The sequence below is a fragment of the Cyanistes caeruleus genome, chromosome 4 (genome assembly GCF_971803275.1).
Source record: "Cyanistes caeruleus chromosome 4, bCyaCae1.hap1.1, whole genome shotgun sequence".
Classification (NCBI taxonomy): domain Eukaryota; kingdom Metazoa; phylum Chordata; class Aves; order Passeriformes; family Paridae; genus Cyanistes; species Cyanistes caeruleus.
Genome location: NC_141704.1, coordinates 14,351,491 through 14,369,574, shown reverse-complemented (window position 1 = coordinate 14,369,574; position 18,084 = coordinate 14,351,491). Strand labels below are relative to the sequence as shown.

The following is an 18,084-nucleotide window of genomic DNA, read 5'->3' as shown; positions in this document are numbered from 1 at the left end:
CAACATAGAAATGGAGACATTCCTGCCCGCCTGCACACATTATCTCTCTTCCCACTTCCAGTATTGTATTACAATGAGTCCTACTGGCACTCAAGAATCACTTGAGTTGTATTATCAAAATTACTCACTGAAGTTTCATAATGACTGAGCTAATTTACCAGCTTCCTGCTGCTATTCCACCCACACATTTCTGGATGTATGCTGCATTTTTTAATATTTTAACCTCTTGCACTCATGAACTGAGTACACTGAAAATAAATTTTAAAAAGTGAGAAAAAAACCCACAAATTAATGTCTCATGCTCAAGAGAATAGAGGAATCCCATTTAGCATAGGGAAAGTTTCTAAAGTTGGTGTCTCATGGCAAAGTCAAAACTAAAATGGGATTTAAACATCATTATTTTTACTCACATTGCCCAAACAAATGCAGGCAGTTGAATTTGCAAACTGGTCAGTGTGAATCATTAGTGTGAATATAATATTTCTAAACACAGTGCAAAAGCTCACAGTTGTGAAGGGACTATTACTGTATCAAGATGATTTGTGAATTGCTAAGAATTGTTTTTAACACCATAAAATAAATACAAAGGGAAATACAACTTGCATAGTACTGATAATTTACTTTGGAAAAGTAATCAGGATGAAAGTGAATCCAAACCTTGGACATTTCTCTGCTGGACTCTGTCATACATACAAAGAGGAAAAGTTCAAATTTATTTCCCATACATTCAGTATTCCATTGCAGCTCCAATCCACTGTGCTCCTCCGGTTTCCCAGGCTTGACAGGACCTTCTGCTGTAAACCAGTACCTGCTTTTGTCAGCAGCCCAGCAATGCACACAGAGAGGAACAACTTGAAATCCGACACAAGTTTTACAGAGCAGAAAAGTTTAAAAAGAGAGAGGTGTGTTCAGATTTGATCCACAGGGAAATCATATCCACAAATGTGTTTTTGAGAACACCTGGCTTCCACTAAGAGGAAGACAGTTTTTCTCCTTTGCTATGTGTGCAAATTCAAAAGTAGTTAGGTAGTAGTGGAATTACTTCCACTTCAGTTTTTAACAAACAGTTTTTGACAGTCTTTGAGAGCAGGAAGTGAAAATTCATCCAGTAAGTTTTTACAATTCTCGTGGATCAGTTTTTAAAAAAATTAATTCACAGTTTTTTCTTTTTAAAAGGCATGAAAAACATAACATATCACATGTAGGCAATCAGTCATCATGTTAACAGTATTAAAAAAACCCACCACAAACAGAAAGGATCGTTCACACTACTGGTCCCCTGGTTATAAGTTATGCATGGCTGCAGACAACTTTTTAAGCAAAGTCAGAGATGGAATCAAGGATGAAGTATAAGGAGACAAGCATCTAAAACACAGATATTTTCAGGCCATCTGCTGGTGTCCTTTCATTCTTTCCATGGTGAACACAAACCATCATAAAACTCCTTTTCATTGCTTATGCGACATTGTTACAGGAACCTGCAATGGCTGACAAATTCAAATGTCAGAGTTCTCTTTAAAACCTGAGATCTGCTTGGCAATGCTTCAGGAAGGAGATCACTGCCACAGACAAGGATATTGATTCAAAATAAACACAATTAATTAAATTCAAATGTTCGTCTTTACAGTAAGAAGGGATCCAAAGAAATCACATCTCACAATTTCTAACACTGTCAATTACACAATTAAATAAAACACATGTATTTTTTAACCTCTCAGTAAAATGACCTGGTATTTTAAAAAAATATTAATCCAACCAACAAATCAAGGAAAAAGCCATGGTAAAACATATACCAAACCCATAAACAAATTAAAAAGACAGTTAACACAGGGCTTCAACCAGAGGAAGCATTTTTAAACTCTGAAAATATGAAAACATCAACAGTGCCCTTAGTTACATAGGTTATAGATTTATATATATAATCTAATCCTGATTTAATAATTAAAAAAATATATTTAAGTCTTCCTCTTACAAGATGACATAGAAATTTGATTCAAGTCCAGGACCTGCCTATATAGGATGACTTCTCAGTTAATTTCTCTATCAGACTTTTTCCATGGTTACTAACCAGCTCAGGGGATCCCACTGGTTTTTTGGGGAATAATACATCATTGTCCGTATGACGTATGTCACCTTTGTTTGAATTACGGGGAAAAAAATTCTCACACACGGTCTACACTGACAATGACAGAGATACATTCACCTTTTGTGCTTCTTGATAGAGCAAAAACTGCTGTTTTCCCTTCATCAATTTATCTGCCTCAGAATTTTCAGGAAAGCACTTTAGCAGTAACTTCAAGAATAGCTTTGGACCCAGAAATATTTTGAACCCTTCATCTGGGTCAGGAGACAGGCGCCTATGTGACAGAAGTTTGAAACCTGACTTCAGCACCATGGAAAGAGTTGCCTGATTTCCTCATCACCTGTGACTGGTGGGTAGTAGCTCGTTCCAGAATGTCCCATTTTCCCTAACACAGAGCACTGGTGAAGCGGATGCCTGGCCCTTGGGAAGCCGCACGTGTCCGAGCGCAGCGAGCCGGCACTGGAGGCCTCAGCGAGTCCCTGTGACACAGCTGTGTCGGGCCTGAGCTTGGCTTGGCAGAGTCAAAGGACAGGAATCAGACATGCAGATTTCCTCCCAGATGAAATCATGCGCTGTAACATAAATATGCCTCCTCCCAGTCAATTTCACCGTGACAGAAGGGGTCCTCAAAAGTTCCTCATGTGTTTGTTAGATACTGAAAGAATGCTGGCATAGCCATTTTTGCCTTCACACGTATAGCAACAGGAAATTTTCAATCAGCCCGCTTCATAGCACACTATTACAATTAGCTTCTTTTCTTCATCACTGTATTTTATTTAAAATTACTTAGTTTTCAGAGCAACCACACCAAATAACTCTCTCTTAGAAAGAAGTATGTTACAGCTAAGTACATTTTCAAGCAGTTGACACTATTGGCCATTTGCATACCCCAGAATTTATTTGTATCCCGTCTCTGAAGATGTATTTACTTGAAAGGCAGTCTAAAAGATTTGGCTGTGGTCACAAGGAAATCAATGGCAGTCAAGAACAGAATAAATCTAAAGAGCCCTTGCTCTACCAATTAAAAATATGAAGTTTAGACATAAGAATACAAAATTTGGAATGTTGCACTGTCACAGCTCTTTTCATAAATTTAACACTTATGGTTCTGGAAGAGAATGTTTACAAAATAAAAAAGTAACACTGAGGCTTTAAGATGGCTCAGATTATTTGAGAACAGTAGGAAACTACAAACTTTAGAAATATCCCGAAGGACTTCATCTAAAAGCACCACTGCCAGAAATGTGGCATTTGGAAAAACAATGGCTCAGTGCAAATACTGATCAGAAATGCAAAGATAAGCACCCCAACCAACAGACACTACCGCCCTGTTCACATCTCTTTCTGCTACCGGCTGCACTAAAAAGGAATCTTTTCATTTTATATTACATTTCTCTTTAAAAGTATCTTATAAAACATAAATTTTGGAAAAAAACAGACCTAAAAGCCTGTTTATATTGCTAGCTTTTGAGAAAAGCAAAACACCTAACAACTGTCTGTTCAATTAAACCTCTATCACAAAATCAAAACAGATAAGTAATGTGTACCTTTTTATATCTACACGTGGGATTTCAGACCACTTTTCTCATATTACCCAAATAGGAAGTTTTCCTACTGTACACATTATATAAAGTGAGAGGCAAACATGTCTTCCCTACCTAAAAGAAGCTGCTTTTCATGGACATGGCAAGCAAGTTCACAGCCACTTCCACACAAACACAGCCACAGGTAAACACAGTAGTTTGAATTGAACTCCACTGAGTTACTTACATGTAAACAGAACCTCCTGAATCAAAACTAGCTTTAAAACAAACTCCAAAAACCCAAACAAAAAAACCCCCACAACACATGGTTTCATGTCATACCCAAAGCTGTATCTTTTCAGATTCATTTTGATGCATAAAGGAAAAACCAGAAAAGCTGAAACGTGGTAAATGCAGAATTCTGCACGTGTGATTTCTAGTGCCAAAAATTCACTACACCCTGAAATCCTTATGAGTAACGGGAAATGGCAGTAGGAGAAATGTTAAAGTTCCTTTACTATTTCACTACACTGCCGTTTGGAAGGTGTACGTGTTGAAATGGTGTCCCAGAACTATGCGTATGTTAACTTTATATAAAAACTCACCACATTTACAACCATATTTTGATTTAATTATTGTACACAGGTTAACAAAAACACTGGATTTAACAAAAACAATATTCAGAATGGTACAACACGTGTTCATCTTCTCCAGGAAATAGTATTACAAGTGATCATCTTAGGACAATTTAGCCACACTAGCAACAGAAGTTCTGTTAAAATGCAACTGTGGTCTACTAAGCCACTTATTTTAGCACTACAGAGTATTTGAAGTTAAGAGTCCTACGGCCAAGGCTTAAAAATTATTTAAGATTCAAACCTCAAAATGTCTTACAGTCAAAATGACAGTATTCTTAAAAAACCACAACAAAATAACCCCAAAACAATTAAAAGGCTTCTGTATTTAGTTTTATCTTCTTCATGGCATTCTCTATTCATATAGTTGCTTGTATCATTGGTAATAGGGTCTGTATCTGGCTTGATCAGGGTGATGTGGTCCAGGAAGTGGGGCCTGAGCAGGAGGCCCTTGCATCCTTGGAGGTGGAGGCGGCCCCCTTGGAGCTGGCCATATCCCTGGACTCATTCCCCCAGGCTGTGTGAAAGGGGGACTAAGAGTTCCTTGATCTTCACTGAACTGTGGCAAAGAGTTGGGATTATAGTGATGGGGAGGGGGTGCATTTACATTTACAGGTGGGCCTCCATGCTGAGGAGGGGGAGGTCCCGGAGGAGGATGGTTCATGTAGGGTGGCATCTGGGCAATGATGTGTCCGGGCGGCGGGGTTATGGGCGGCGGGGCGGAGGTCATTGGAGGTGGCGGAGCCTGGCTGTACACCATGTGAGGGGTGCCTGCCGCCTGTGGAGGGTGCTGGAGCGGGTGGCTGATGGGCGGAGGCGGCGGCGGGGGCGGTGCATAGTGCTGCTGGGGAGGCATAATGTGATGAGGGTGTGACACCACTGGCTGACCCTGGTACTCAGGATGATGGTGAGCAGGTGCAGGCGCTGGTGGAGGCGGTTCTCGAGCACCTGAATTGGAGTCATCCTGAATGGGGACAGTTATTAAGTTGCTGTGTTTCCTCGTTGAGATGCGGAAGGTGTCCTGACTGACCGGGCGGGGAGGCGGCGGAGCCATGGCCATCTCTGCAGGAGGAGCACGGATGTCTTCGTGGGGCTGGTTATAGTGCTCATGTGGGACATGCTGCAAGGGGGGCGGTGGCATCATGATGTGCTGCTTTGGTGGAATGTGGCTCATGTGATGTTTCTCCGGGGGCATTATGAAACGCTCGGGAATTTCGGCCGGTGGTGGGGCAATAGGAGGATGCACGGGTTCGATGGGAGGACGAGTAACAGGCTTCCCAGCTCTCATGTGACGGTGGTTGATGTGGGCTTGTAAGTCCCTCTGTGACAGGTAAGTTCTCTTGCATCCTTGAACAATGCTACACATGAAGAGAGATCCTCGTACACACTGCTCAATTCGCTGCACAGGTTCGTTACAGCTAAATAAAAAGAGAATATTGATTTATTTTCATTACAGAGAGCTCAACATGCATTCTTGCTAACATTAGCCAAATTAGAGCTGACAATTTTGCCCCACTGTAGCAATGAAAGAAACCGTTCAATGGTTTTTAAGTTTACCTAGTTTTTAAAACTTGAAATATAACTATGAAAGAACATAAAACTTTCATGAGGTATAATTTTTTAAGTAGCATCTCTCACACAAATTTCTTCTGTGCATTAAGACATAACACAGGTCAATTTCACTAAGTAAATCAAACTGCTATTAATTCATTCTCAAATTAGAGCAGTGACATGTTAGCTACCCAAAAACAATGTAAACACTGATCTCTTACGATCCCAAAATATGGAATAGGAATTAGAAAGTTCAGAGTACTCTACTGCCTCTGCTTAATGTACATATATAAAAGCCATGTTAGAGTATCTGAAATAACATATTTAAGTTACTTTCTTACATTTCCTTTAATAACAAATCATGAGATAACTTACCCTGGACACATCTTATCTCCCTTTTTCTCATGCAGTATAGCACAGTCATAGCAGAAAACATGCTTGCAAGGTATCTAGAAATAAAAAATTGCTTTTAAGACATCATGTATAAATATATATGTCATTCTGCAGAATACTGCTCCTCCTCCCTCCAGTGCACAGTTTATAATAATTCAAGTAACTAAGTTACCTATGAGGTGAACAAGCATAGCAGTGGTTAACAATTTACAGCATTTTTGCACAGAAACCTTCTAGAACAGTTTAGGCTGAGTTTGGGGGTTTTTGGGGTAGTGTTGTTTGGGGTTAAGTGTTGGTAAAAAAAACTGGCAGATGTTTGAGTCTTGCACTATTATCAACACTGAACTTTCACAGAAGCTGCATATGCAATCTGACTATACTTGTTTTGCTGGCAAGGAAGGAAAGTTTTAAAAGCATTAACTGTCATTAAGACAGATGCTGAAGCCTGTTACATCACACTTAGAAATCTAAATTAATCTCAGGGATTTTTAAAGGTACATGAAAGTGAACAGGGTTTTCTAACTTCACTGCAAGTCTTCAATTGAAATAAAAAGCCTATTTTCAAACCCAAGAGGTGTAAGGTGAAAATGCCAGAACTTGAAGGTTTTTTCCTTCGTGATGGTGTTCTGTTTTTTGTTTAATATTTTCAGGCTTACTTTATTGAATTGAGAAGCAGAGCAAAATCAGTCAGATAGACAGAACAAAAACACTTGAGCAGCGAAGGCCTCCAGTTCCATCCTGGTACTATTCTGCTGTTTATTCAGGTGCCTCTTGAAATCGGTAACCTCTAGAAGCTTCATACAGACACAGTAAAACCTTATTTTATCTAAAGGAAAACCATCTTCCATTGGCCATTTCACTCACCATGCGTCCATACATTTTGATGGGCAATCCACACTTATCACAGAAATGGACTGGTGTATCATCCTTTTCCCCCAGCAAGTTTATCTGGTAGGACAGAGAAGGGGGTGAAAAAACAAACCCCAACATCACTAAAGCTTCTCCTTTCAATTATCACCAACATACCCATTATTTCTGAATTAGTTGAAAAGGAAGCAAGAACACCACAAACAGGAGAAAGCAGCAGATACAGTTTTAGTCAGACAAAAATAACTGAAAAACCTTTAATTAACAAAGTATCTACCAGGACTACCTACAGCTTAGTATGAAACACAGGCAAAGACTCATGACTTTACCTTATAATCCCAAAAAATGGGTCCGGGAAATCGCCTTTGATTGCCAAACATTTCAACTCCTTTACATTCGTATCGCTCCTCTTTGTTATAATCAAATTCTTCTGTGGAAAGGAGAAAGAGAAGAAAGACACAAGCCAACCACAACACTTTTGTAATTGACACCAGCTGCTATTAAGAGCATGGACCATTTGTACTGAAATAATCAAATAATGCCACAGCACTTCCAGTCTGCTGAGCCCATTCTACAGAAAGGTAGAGCCAAAACAGTAAGACAGCCTGTTTTGGAAATGGGCACTGCTGAAGCCCTACAGTGCAGCAGTACTTGGAGATCTAAAACTTGTTTTGCATTTGGACAGAAACCTGGACTCTTAAGGCTCTTAGTAAAGTCTTGAACAATGCTGCAGAACAATACACTTCCCTACTACAGGGAATTTATATGAATTTACCTTCATCACCAGCTTGTGTCTTCGAAGGCATCCTGTTCATATTTCTTGGAGTTCGAGGTGCAGGTTTGGTTTTATTGGTCTGTTTTGAAATAAGCTTTATAGGGATTCTTCTACGGACATCAAGACCACCCAATGATCCTGAACTATTTGTTCCTTGCAAATCATTGTCTATGAAAGAAAATTTTAAAAAAACTTATCTAACTTTTCATTTATTTAGTAGTCTCTAAAGAGGCTAAATATTAACAGGAAATTTTTAAGAAAAATAATTTTTAAAGTTTGCTTAAGACTCATGTAACAAATCAAAATTTAATCACTAGAAAATAGGTATCTTCATATACAATTTATTCCAGAAGTCACATCACAAAAATGTACTGAGAACAGCAATGGTTTTAGGAAATCTAGTTTAAATATAAAGCTCTTCAAATAACCTAGCTAGCCATACATTTTTCCACAACAGAAACATTAACCTTATAGCTCTTCTCACAGTCTGAAGAGCACTGTAGAGTCAATTCTTTGTACAACTTTGGCTACACAGAATTTCTTATGTGAAAAGATAATTTTTAAAATTTATGTATATTGTTTATTAAAGTGGGAAGAAAACTAGTTTATATATTAACTCAGTATCTTGACATATCACTTCCAAGTTTCTTATAAAGTATCACAAAAATACTGATATTTAGGAATACATAGTTGTATCCTTCCCAAACTGAAAATTATTGTTCCTGGCTACATACAAAATTCTTCTTAACCAGATTTAAATCTAAGTATCAGAGTAATCAAAGCAAGAAATAGCCTGATGCATGCATCAGCAGGTACAGGCTCCAAGAGATAACACAGACCAGGTCATGCAACAAGCAACACTAATGAGGAGGTGCAACTCCCTCAACCTCCAGTGAGTTTATCCAAAACCACCATACAGCATCTCATTCATACAAAAATGAAGTTATGTCCTACACAAATCTTCCGACCTCACAGAGATTTTAACTAAAAATGCCACAGGTGTTTCAAAGCAGGACATGCTCAGTCTGGAAGGGGTAAGCCCGAAGCAGTTACAGCCCTGCAGTTCCCCAGGGAATGGCACTCCAGCCCTGGAATGACTGCTGAGGCCCCAAAAGATTGCAGTGCAGGAGCATGGACACTGAAATTAGGGTCCATTGGTGTAATTCTACACAATGCCTCACCAACTACTGTCTCTCAAAACCTACAACCACACACACAATGCAACACATGGAAGAAAAAAACAAGAAAAAATGGGATTGCTCTCAGTTTTTCACCAGCTACCACCATAGCTAGGAAATGTGTCTGTTTCAAACTGAGACTGTACCCTAACAGCCCTGTACCGCCAAATCAAAAGCCCTCAATTTCCTCAGATAGATCAAACTCCTCTTAGCACTATGGTTGACAGTTTCATTCTAAAAGGCAATATGCAAAAAGGCAAAAGCAATAAAGCTTGTTTTGACTTCTGGCAATTTGTTATTTCTTTCAGCTGTCCAGATGAACCTGCACTCAACTATCTCACCAGGCTTCCCCAGGGAGCACTGGACCAAGACATCAGAGGTGAAGCTGCTTGTTTTCCACGTGTTGGCAAATTCTGTTTTCTACAAGAATAACAAAACCACAGCACCATAAACCACAAACAGTCTCTGCAGCAACTCAGTCCATTTGTGAACAGGGATAACTAAACCAAATTTTAAAAATCAAAAACTTGGCAGTCAAGTGCCAATAGGTTCTGTCACTTTTCCTCCTTATACCCTTTCAATCCAGGAACATTTACATGAATTACCTGCTCAACTAACCCAAACTAGCAAGTGTATTAGTCACTCATGCTTCACAGAAGCATAATAAATTCCTGTCTGCATAAAAATAACTTGCAGGATTATGTCCAGAAAAAACTACGACAGACCTACCAAACTTTAAAGACTACTTAAAGAAGCTCTAATTAGAGGTGATGCAACCTACTGAAATGTCACCTTCATCAACTTAAGTTTTGTTTTTGCATTTTAAGCTTTATTAAAATTCACAAACACAGTTCAAATACTTCAAACACATACAGTCATAATGCAATCTTTTTTAAGGGACAGGGAAAACACCTCCAAAACCTCCCTAGCAAAAAGCCCACGTCCATTCACTTATTCACTGCACTACGCCAGCGCATTAACTAGCAAAGGAACACAGCTACGCCAGCGCGCTCACCGGCGAACATTTAAACCAAGAAACCAAATTTAAGCACACGAGGAAGTTTCCTCTCGGGCCACAACCATGGACTCAGTAAACACATTATGGGCACTGATGCCGGGAAACGCCGCGGGCAAACGAGCGTCTCTCCCCAACCTCCGGGACGCCACAGGCTGCATCCGGTGCTGCCGGGCCCGGGCACCCCGGCCCGGCCAGCGCAGTCAACGGCCGCCGCTCCGCTCCGCTCCGCCCGGGAGACGGGACGGGGCGTCCCGCCGGCAGCGGCCCCTCAGCCCGGCCGAGCGCCCTGGGGGCGGGGGCAGCGCCGGGCGGCGCCGAGCCGAAGGTAGAACCGGGGCCGCCGCGCCTGCCCGGGCAGGGAGCAGGCCCCGCGGCGCACCCGAGCCCCGCCGGCGCTCCCGGGGTCCGGGCCGGGCCCGCCGCCGCCGCCCCCGCACCGCCCCGCGCCCGCTGGCCCCACTTGGCCGTTCCCCGTCCGGCGGCGAGCGCGGGCCCGGCGAGCCGGGCACGGACGGGCCCCCAGCCTCCCTCTGCTCACCATTGTGGTCCATGATGCGGCGCGGGGCGCTGTGGGAGCGGAAGGGCGCGGCCGGAAGCGGGGGAGTGGGCGGGGCTCAGGGTCCGGAGCCGCGCTCGCTGAGGCCCGGCCGAGCGCACCGGCCCGGGGCAGCCTCGCACGGCGGCGGGAGCGGACCGGGGGAACGGGGCCGCCTCGCACCGCCGCGGGAGCGGACCGGGGGAACGGGGCCGCCTCGCACCGCCGCGGGAGCGGACCGGGGGAACGGGGCCGCCTCGCACCGCCGCGGGAGCGGACCGGGGGAACGGGGCCGCCTCGCACCGCCGCAGGAGGTGAACAGGCCGGCGGAGCCGCCTCGCACGGCGGCGGGAGGTGAATGCGGCGGCCTCGCGGTGTCCGGCGGGGCCGCTGTGCCGGGGTCCAGAGCCACGACTAGTTGGGATTTGGAGGCGTCTCCCCTTGGTTTTGAGGGGAAAGGTGGAGTGAAAACATGAGCAGGGTCTCTCGGTTTAGGAGCCGCGGAGGCCCCGTCCGGCCGCCGCCTGTGCGGTGCAGCCTTCGAACACGCTGGGAAGATGTGACGCCGCATCGCGCTCCCGGCTGTGGGCAGCCTTGGCTTTTAGCGTGGAAATGGCAGATTGCTGACACGCTGTTGGAGCGATGGAGCAGTGAATCTCCAGAGCACTCAGAAGCTTCACAGCAATAGAAGAATAGAATAGAATTCACTAGCTCGGTAGAGAATTTAATGTTACTTTACATTTTGTAATTCTGTGTAATTCAATGCGGTGCTGAGTGTTTCTATGGCATTGAAGAAAGACAAGAAAAATACAGCGAAGTCATAGGTTATAAACAGAAAATGGCCTCGAGCAGTCCTTCCACAACCCTAAAGCACGGGTAACTCTACTCCATGCACTTCAGATGGGTGATTGTCTCACTAAAAGCCTCCCGGATTGGCATCTTGTGCCCCTACAGACAATGTCTCTCATTATCTTTACAGCCTTAACATTTAAAAGCTGCCATTAAAGTCTAACATTTCTTGTCTTACCCGCACAAGGCAGAGGGAACAGGTTTTCCCTTTTGTCTTTGTTGATCCTCAAAACAGACCCAAAAGAATGGTGAAATTGATCCCTTCAAAATGTGCTTTATGTCCCCATAATAGGAATTCACTCAGAGAAGACTTAAAAACCCCCAAACTAAATAAGAAACCCCAAATACAAAGATGCAAGGAGCACATTTTCAGTATGCACAACTTTATTTTCTAGTTAATGGGTACAATTACTTCTCAAATGCAGATTTTTAAAAGTAAAAAAACTTAAAATATGTCTCCAAATTTAATATCTGACATGCAAAGACAGAACAGTAATACTCAAAATGCATACAAAAATACCACTTCATCCTACTGGAGAAAGATAAGCACATCTAGTTACACTACTTAAAGAGATTTTAATTAGTACAAAACTGTAGAGAATTTTAGCTTAATTGCAAAATACATTATTTTGATGGATACATAGAAAATTAAGCACATAACCACTTGGGCATTTGAATGCATTCTGCATATTACCTCTTCTTCTATGCCACTGTAGGCTTTGAGAGAAATGCTGTTTTTCAGAAAAAGTTTAATATTTTGTGCCTGTTAAATTAACAACCATGCCTAGAACAAATACACAGGCCAAAAATAAGTGCATTTTATCATAGTCTAATAAAATTAATCCCAGATCAGATGTCATATTTGGAAAGGAATTGGAAGACTGGAAGAGTATTTAATTGCTTTTTAAATACCTGTACAGACAAGAACTAGAGAAAGTTAAAAAATAGTGTAATGACATCTCTGTCAAGTAAGAATCTGTACTCACACTTCACAGTGCAGATGTTTTCTTGAGAAAAAAAAATTCACTGCTACCATTTTTTGCCATCTTCCCTGTAGAAAGATGTCTCCTGTGTAACAATTAGCTGAAAGCTCACTTAGCAGGTAGAATATTTTACTTCTTTCTTAAAATGTACATCTGTTTTAGAAAAGCAATACAGCTTCTAAAAAACATGTCACTGGCCTTGTGCACTGGCAACTGTTCCAGTAGTCAGGTTAATAGGAGGTTAACAGGCCATGGCCTGATGGGGTCTTCAGGCCAGTAAGGTGGGCTGAAGTGCAAGCCTCTGGTGAGAGGCTGGCAAGGGGACAGGAGGAGGACAGGTAGAGTTAAAAATGTGAGTTGTCAAATCACAGGCTGGGATGAAGCATTAGTGTCAATAGAAATTAATGGTTCCATCTGAAGAGGTGCAGAAGTCTGATTTGCCTCTTGAACATTTGCCTCATTCTCAGAGGGTGAAGATGCCCATCCTATGGACAAATGGCCCATGTCCATTGTGGATACAGCACTTTGCTGGCTTGGACTGGAGCACCAACATCACCTAAGTTCAAGTGTCTGTACTGAGAAACTTCACTGTTGTGAGGGCTGAAGTCTGTGCCTTAACTAGAAAATGCCAGTTTGGTGCTGTTACCTACTGTGCAAGATACTGTCCAACTGGATAAAGTTTATAGAATTTTTTTTTCACGGACACTGGCAGAGTTCACTCAGGTCCTGAAGCCAGAATAATGTATTTAGTGCTTTAACATTTTTTTTTTTTTCCACTGTTACCTGCAGCAGAAATCTCCTCTGTTCATTGTGATGAGGGAAAATTTCTATGATGTAATCAAATATGGAGAATTAAATACACTGAAGCTAATTTTCCACATTGTTAAACTTAAAGGCATTTTATACCTGGACATTTCTTAGCTTTAGTTTTTATCTGTTTCCTCACAATGCAGGGGTTTATCCCATTTAAAAAAATAATGCTAAAGTTTAAGGTAGCAGTCTGTTTTCCATCAAAGTACATTCCTTCTTCATGAAAATTAAGAACATTAGCTAAGGATTAAAGTTTGCTGCTCAAATCTTTATGTTTTGTAAATTATTGCACTTATGCATTATGAACTTTCATAAGTAAAAGAACAGCAGCAGTTTGATGTAGAGTATTAAAAGAAAAAATCTCTATAAAAATATAACTATTTATTAAACAAAAAATACAGCTATATTCCATTAAAAAACCCCAAACCTCAATACTAGGTCACATTCTGACTTTCTTGCTTGCACTCAGTATCAGCCTGTTTTACAGATTCCATTAAGTACCCAGGGACTAAGGTTTTCCTTAATTTATGTAATGATCTGTCTCTTCATGAAGATTATGTAATCTAGCCAAAATAATCTGTCTGTCCTTCATTTAAGGGACAATCATTAATAGTAGTGCAAGGCTTGCTACAGTGGGATTAAAACAGAACTAAGGAACCCATATCCAAAGGTCTTTAGAAACTTCCTATTTCAAACTTCCTATAGTTCAGTGCTATATATATATAGTTCCTGTTCATGTGACAGTTTCACCTGTCACCTCTTTCAGTGATCCAACTACCTGCAGCAATTTAAGGAATTGCTTCAAAAAAATGATCATGATACATTTTTCAAGGCTTGACAGCACATATTCTCACACTCATGTTCTAAAATTCAAAGCCTTGGCCAGCTAGAGCTCCTGCCCTTTCACTAGGCTTTGTAAAAATATTGAACAAAAGGCTTGCCATCCAAAGATTTTGGTCTCTTCCACTCTCCTGGGGAGACAACATAGCAGCTTTTCATCCTGTACACACTGATAAAAGTGTAGTGCAACTTCTGCCTGACTAGTCCCAAAACTGAGTACATTTTTCACAATAGTCCTCTGATTTTCTTTTTTATTAATATATATCATAGCAGAAAGTGCTTGCAGAATCAAGGTCCAGAATATTTCTGGGATGTTAGCTAAAATTTGGAGGGTTATAGAGATCTGTATCATTCAGACAAACAATCAGGGTTTTCTTCAAGTGCAAAGATTGGTTTCATAGCAGAAAATGCTGGTATAGATAGTACTGGTGCATGAATTTTGCTGTGCGCTCACAGGCAGGACAGTGCCAGCAGTCCTTCAGGAAGCAAGACGGCGCATAGCCTAGAGAAATAAGTTTTGAAAGGTGGAGAGAAACAGGGCATGGTTAGTTCTCAGTATACACCATTTGGGAAAAATATCATGTTTGTGTAAACTAAAAACTCAGTGAAAGTACAAAGAAAGCAACTTCCGTGAACTGTGCCGATTGTGCAAGAAGCTGTCTGCTGTGTTAAAAGGAGGAATAAAGGGGAAGGTTGATCATAATTTTGGACTCTGGTGCCTCAAACCTTAAAGTCTTCTTTTAGGCACCCAGCTTGTGTTAAGATCTATTTATAAACCTGTGTAAGGCAAAAATAATCCTAAAGCAGGACAGATGAAGAGATATTTAAGCTGATATAATCCACTACCATCTTAAGAAAAATTTGACTTCCTCCACGTAGCACTGACATTCAGTATCCAGAGAGGGTATTCATTTATGGAGAAGGTACCTGTCAAGGGCCATACTCTCATAGTATGACTCAAGGCTACAGGCAGAGGGATAGACACATTTATTTCTGAATTGCATACCTCTTCCTGAACATCAAGTTCATCATCAGGCTGGCTGGCTTCTGAGAACTCTATGGGTTCTTTAGACTCCTGCATGAGTGAAATCTTGGTAGAAAGAAATTAAGAAACATGATGAGTTACAGGATGTCCATATCATTGAAACTGAGTTTTTTTACTCTGAAGTACCTTAAAATAACTTCCACAACTTAGAAGAGTCTGTTGTTTACTGTTCCTTGACAAAGACGATGATTTAGTTCAGCTGAGAGGAACTTACAAACTGCAGAGCCTTTGGGCCTGCCTGTCTCTGTTCACATGACTAGTTATGGCTTTGTAAAAATAACAAAATCTGTCTTTAAACTGTATAGCATATACAGCTACAAGCTGTATAGCATTATAAAAGTGTTAATCTCTACTATAAAAATTAGTATGAAAAAGTTATAATAAGGATCCTATCCTAGTTAATTATCAGTAATATTAATTTTAATTCTACTTATTAATTATACTGTAATAATGATTGTTAGGAAAGGAATTGTGGTGAAAAGACAGGAGGACATTATATGACCATTTTCCTAATAAAGGCCCTTTGAATGCTTTAAATGCTGCAGAGTGCAGCAAATCTTTAAATACTACAGTCTTCTGGTTATCTGAAAAAAACACAGAATACAATGAGGAAATGCACAGAGAAGGGCAGCAGGAATGAACACTAGTGTGGAACAGCTTCCATACACATCCATGCCAAGTAGAGGGAGATTATAGGTTTGATCAGAAGTCTATGGAGTGTTGGGAAAGGGAGCAGGGAATGATTATTCATTGCAGCTAACAATTCAGAAGTCCAGCAGGCTGAAAGCAAGCAGGAAATATTTGTCATATAATCTAAAATTAGAGAACCCATCTCCACAAGATAGTGTCACAGGTTCCAAAAGAAGTATTATAGACACATTGAAGAAAACTGCATCGATAACAATTAAATATAATGTTCCAAGTGCAAAGTCCAGCTGATGAGGTTCTTAAGATGCCAGTAGTCAGAAATTAAAAAATGTGTCTTAGGATGGAGTATTTTCCACATGTGCTGTTTCTCATGTTCTTTTCACTAGCAAGCTCCTGGAGTTGACAGACCCTTCCTTTCATCTAGAAAAATACTCACGTACTACAGAAGCTTCCCAGTTTACTACACTCCCACTTTTTTTGTACTGCAGTTCTAGGTCTAGTTTTCAAATGTGCCATGGAAACTTCAAGAATGAGTGCTAGATGGTGGAGGAAGAGAAAGGTACAGCTGGATATGCTTACCTTCTCAAATATAGGGTCCTGGTTGTCACTGTATGTCATTTGATTCCTTATGTAGAGCACAGCATCATGGACAGTCAAGAAAAATATGTCTTTTCTGACAGTGTCATCAAAAAAGGCACCCCGTTCCAGCTGAGATATAAGATTGTCTGAATAAAAGAAAGTCATAATAGTTTAATGCAATATGAAGTAATCTAAGAAATAAATGTTAAAGTACATGGTTGCAACTGTCAAAAATCAAATGTTCAGCCAAATTAATCCATCAATTATAGTTTAGTCTTGATTTTTACTTTCTATATTTCCTTTACACCCCATGATTTTTTTGTGTCCCAATGGAGCCAACAATGCTTATCAGTGTTACAGTTCACATATTTATTAGTGCAGATGCTACCACAGACAAATCTAGAGATCCCTTCTCACCTTCATTTTATTCTTTGCATAAGAGAAAGTAGAAATATTTGGATATTTTACCTTGATATGAAGCAAAGTATACTCTCACATCAATTCTCTCGAACTCTTTAATTATCTAAACAAAAAAAAGTTTGCAACAAGGACATCAATAAATAAAGTCTGTAAGGAGAAAATACATCTATGTCTGTACATCTGTGTAATGTATAGGCACACACACTTCATTTTTTTTCTGACTGTCTTCATTCCACATAGTACAATTTGTTTATTCATCATAATTAAGGTACTGCTATACTTCAAGATCCAGTAGTTAAGTACCTGGCTGCTGAAGAGGCCTATCTTCAACTAGGTAAGTGGAACTATCCATTTTACATGCACAAGCATTGCTGCTAATTAAGGTTGTCATTCTGTTCTCAAAATTCGAATAATCATCTCTCCAAGTGAGATCACATGGGTCTGCACAAGCTTTATTTCCCCCATGTATGTGTGATATGATACACTCATTCACTGGCACATGCAGGTTTTCTTACACAGATTTTTCCCTCATGCAGTGCACCAGATGAGCCTGTTGTTGGATGAAAAAGCTACACACAGAGAGAGTCATGTCAACAAACCCCGTATTCCCACATAACTAGGCAGGAGGCTGATGGAAGGCACACACTACTCCTGTATTTCACTTAGTTAAAAGGCAGGAGAACCTAGAACCTACCCCTGGCTCCCTGGTGGCAGCCAAGTCTATTAGATTAGTGTTTTCAGAGGTGATTATTAATTCTATTTCTGTTAACCGATAAACTTGAGTCATGGTAAAGATCTGGTTTTATTGATAGGCTAAGTAGTCCCAACTGCAAAATTAAGTTAGTGAAAGCATCAATCTGAACATACAAATATCAGAAAATACTGAAGATTGAACAGTCTGGTCCTACACACTTGTAACTGGGCACCAAAAAATAATGGAAATACTTGGTCTTAATCTTTACATCTCATTTTCTTCTTTCTAGGAAGGAATATTATCTCCTTATTATGTACTGTGAGTTTGAAGATTAATTAGGAGTGTTGATGAAGAACTTGATACCAGCCACAGAAAATACTTTAAAGAAATTAATCATTCTTCCTTCATAATTAAAAGGAATGAATAAATAAAGGAATGAATACATAAATCTTGTGGCTAAAGACTGAATTGGGATAGTAAGATGAAATTTTTACTACCTCTGTGTTGAGTGAGCATCATCCTGTGCCCAGATTAAAGCAGGAGGCATGTGGAAAGAAAATATATAACTAAAATATTTCATAACATATGCATATAAGTGGACAACATTTTGAAGTTAAATTTTTTGAGTACTTGAATATGCAACCTTCATATTGTTCTT

At 40.5% G+C, this 18,084-nt stretch overlaps 3 protein-coding genes across 12 annotated transcripts in view; 1 reads left to right on the top strand and 2 right to left on the bottom strand.

Moving 5' to 3' along the window:
• Positions 1-2,836: 2,836 nt before the first annotated feature.
• CBLL1 (Cbl proto-oncogene like 1) lies at positions 2,837-10,712 on the bottom strand. 6 transcript variants are annotated; one of them, XM_086886786.1, is made up of 6 exons: positions 10,562-10,712; positions 7,828-7,995; positions 7,382-7,482; positions 7,050-7,133; positions 6,168-6,241; positions 2,837-5,659 (listed from the first exon to the last, which is right to left on the bottom strand). In XM_086886786.1, the coding sequence occupies exons 1-6, from the start codon at positions 10,572-10,574 to the stop codon at positions 4,618-4,620; spliced, it is 1,482 nt and encodes a 493-aa protein (XP_086742912.1). In that variant the 5' UTR covers positions 10,575-10,712; the 3' UTR covers positions 2,837-4,617. The 6 variants fall into 6 exon arrangements, with proteins under 6 accessions (XP_086742912.1, XP_086742913.1, XP_086742916.1 ...); XM_086886787.1 differs by having other exon boundaries at positions 7,382-7,479; positions 10,562-10,703; XM_086886790.1 differs by lacking the exon at positions 10,562-10,712 and adding an exon at positions 10,159-10,311.
• LOC147653439 (uncharacterized) lies at positions 10,570-13,470 on the top strand. 2 transcript variants are annotated; one of them, XM_086886799.1, is made up of 2 exons: positions 10,570-10,872; positions 11,054-13,470. In XM_086886799.1, exons 1-2 carry the CDS (start codon positions 10,573-10,575, stop codon positions 11,183-11,185), a joined length of 432 nt encoding a protein of 143 aa, XP_086742925.1. In that variant the 5' UTR covers positions 10,570-10,572; the 3' UTR covers positions 11,186-13,470. The 2 variants fall into 2 exon arrangements, with proteins under 2 accessions (XP_086742925.1, XP_086742926.1); XM_086886800.1 differs by having other exon boundaries at positions 10,570-10,912; positions 11,054-11,268.
• Positions 11,774-18,084, bottom strand: part of SLC26A4 (solute carrier family 26 member 4) — a 24,835-nt gene continuing 18,524 nt past the window's right edge. For 3 of the 4 annotated variants that reach the window (XM_086886767.1, XM_086886771.1, XM_086886769.1), the window contains 4 exons: positions 16,781-16,835; positions 16,313-16,458; positions 15,047-15,130; positions 11,774-14,542 (listed from right to left, as the gene is read on the bottom strand). In XM_086886767.1, the coding sequence (XP_086742893.1) occupies positions 14,519-14,542; positions 15,047-15,130; positions 16,313-16,458; positions 16,781-16,835 (309 nt within the window). In that variant the 3' untranslated portion in view covers positions 11,774-14,518. Of the gene's footprint in view, positions 14,543-15,046; positions 15,131-16,312; positions 16,459-16,780; positions 16,836-17,923; positions 17,947-18,084 lie in introns of those variants that run through there. The other variant, XM_086886768.1, reaches the window with a different exon arrangement.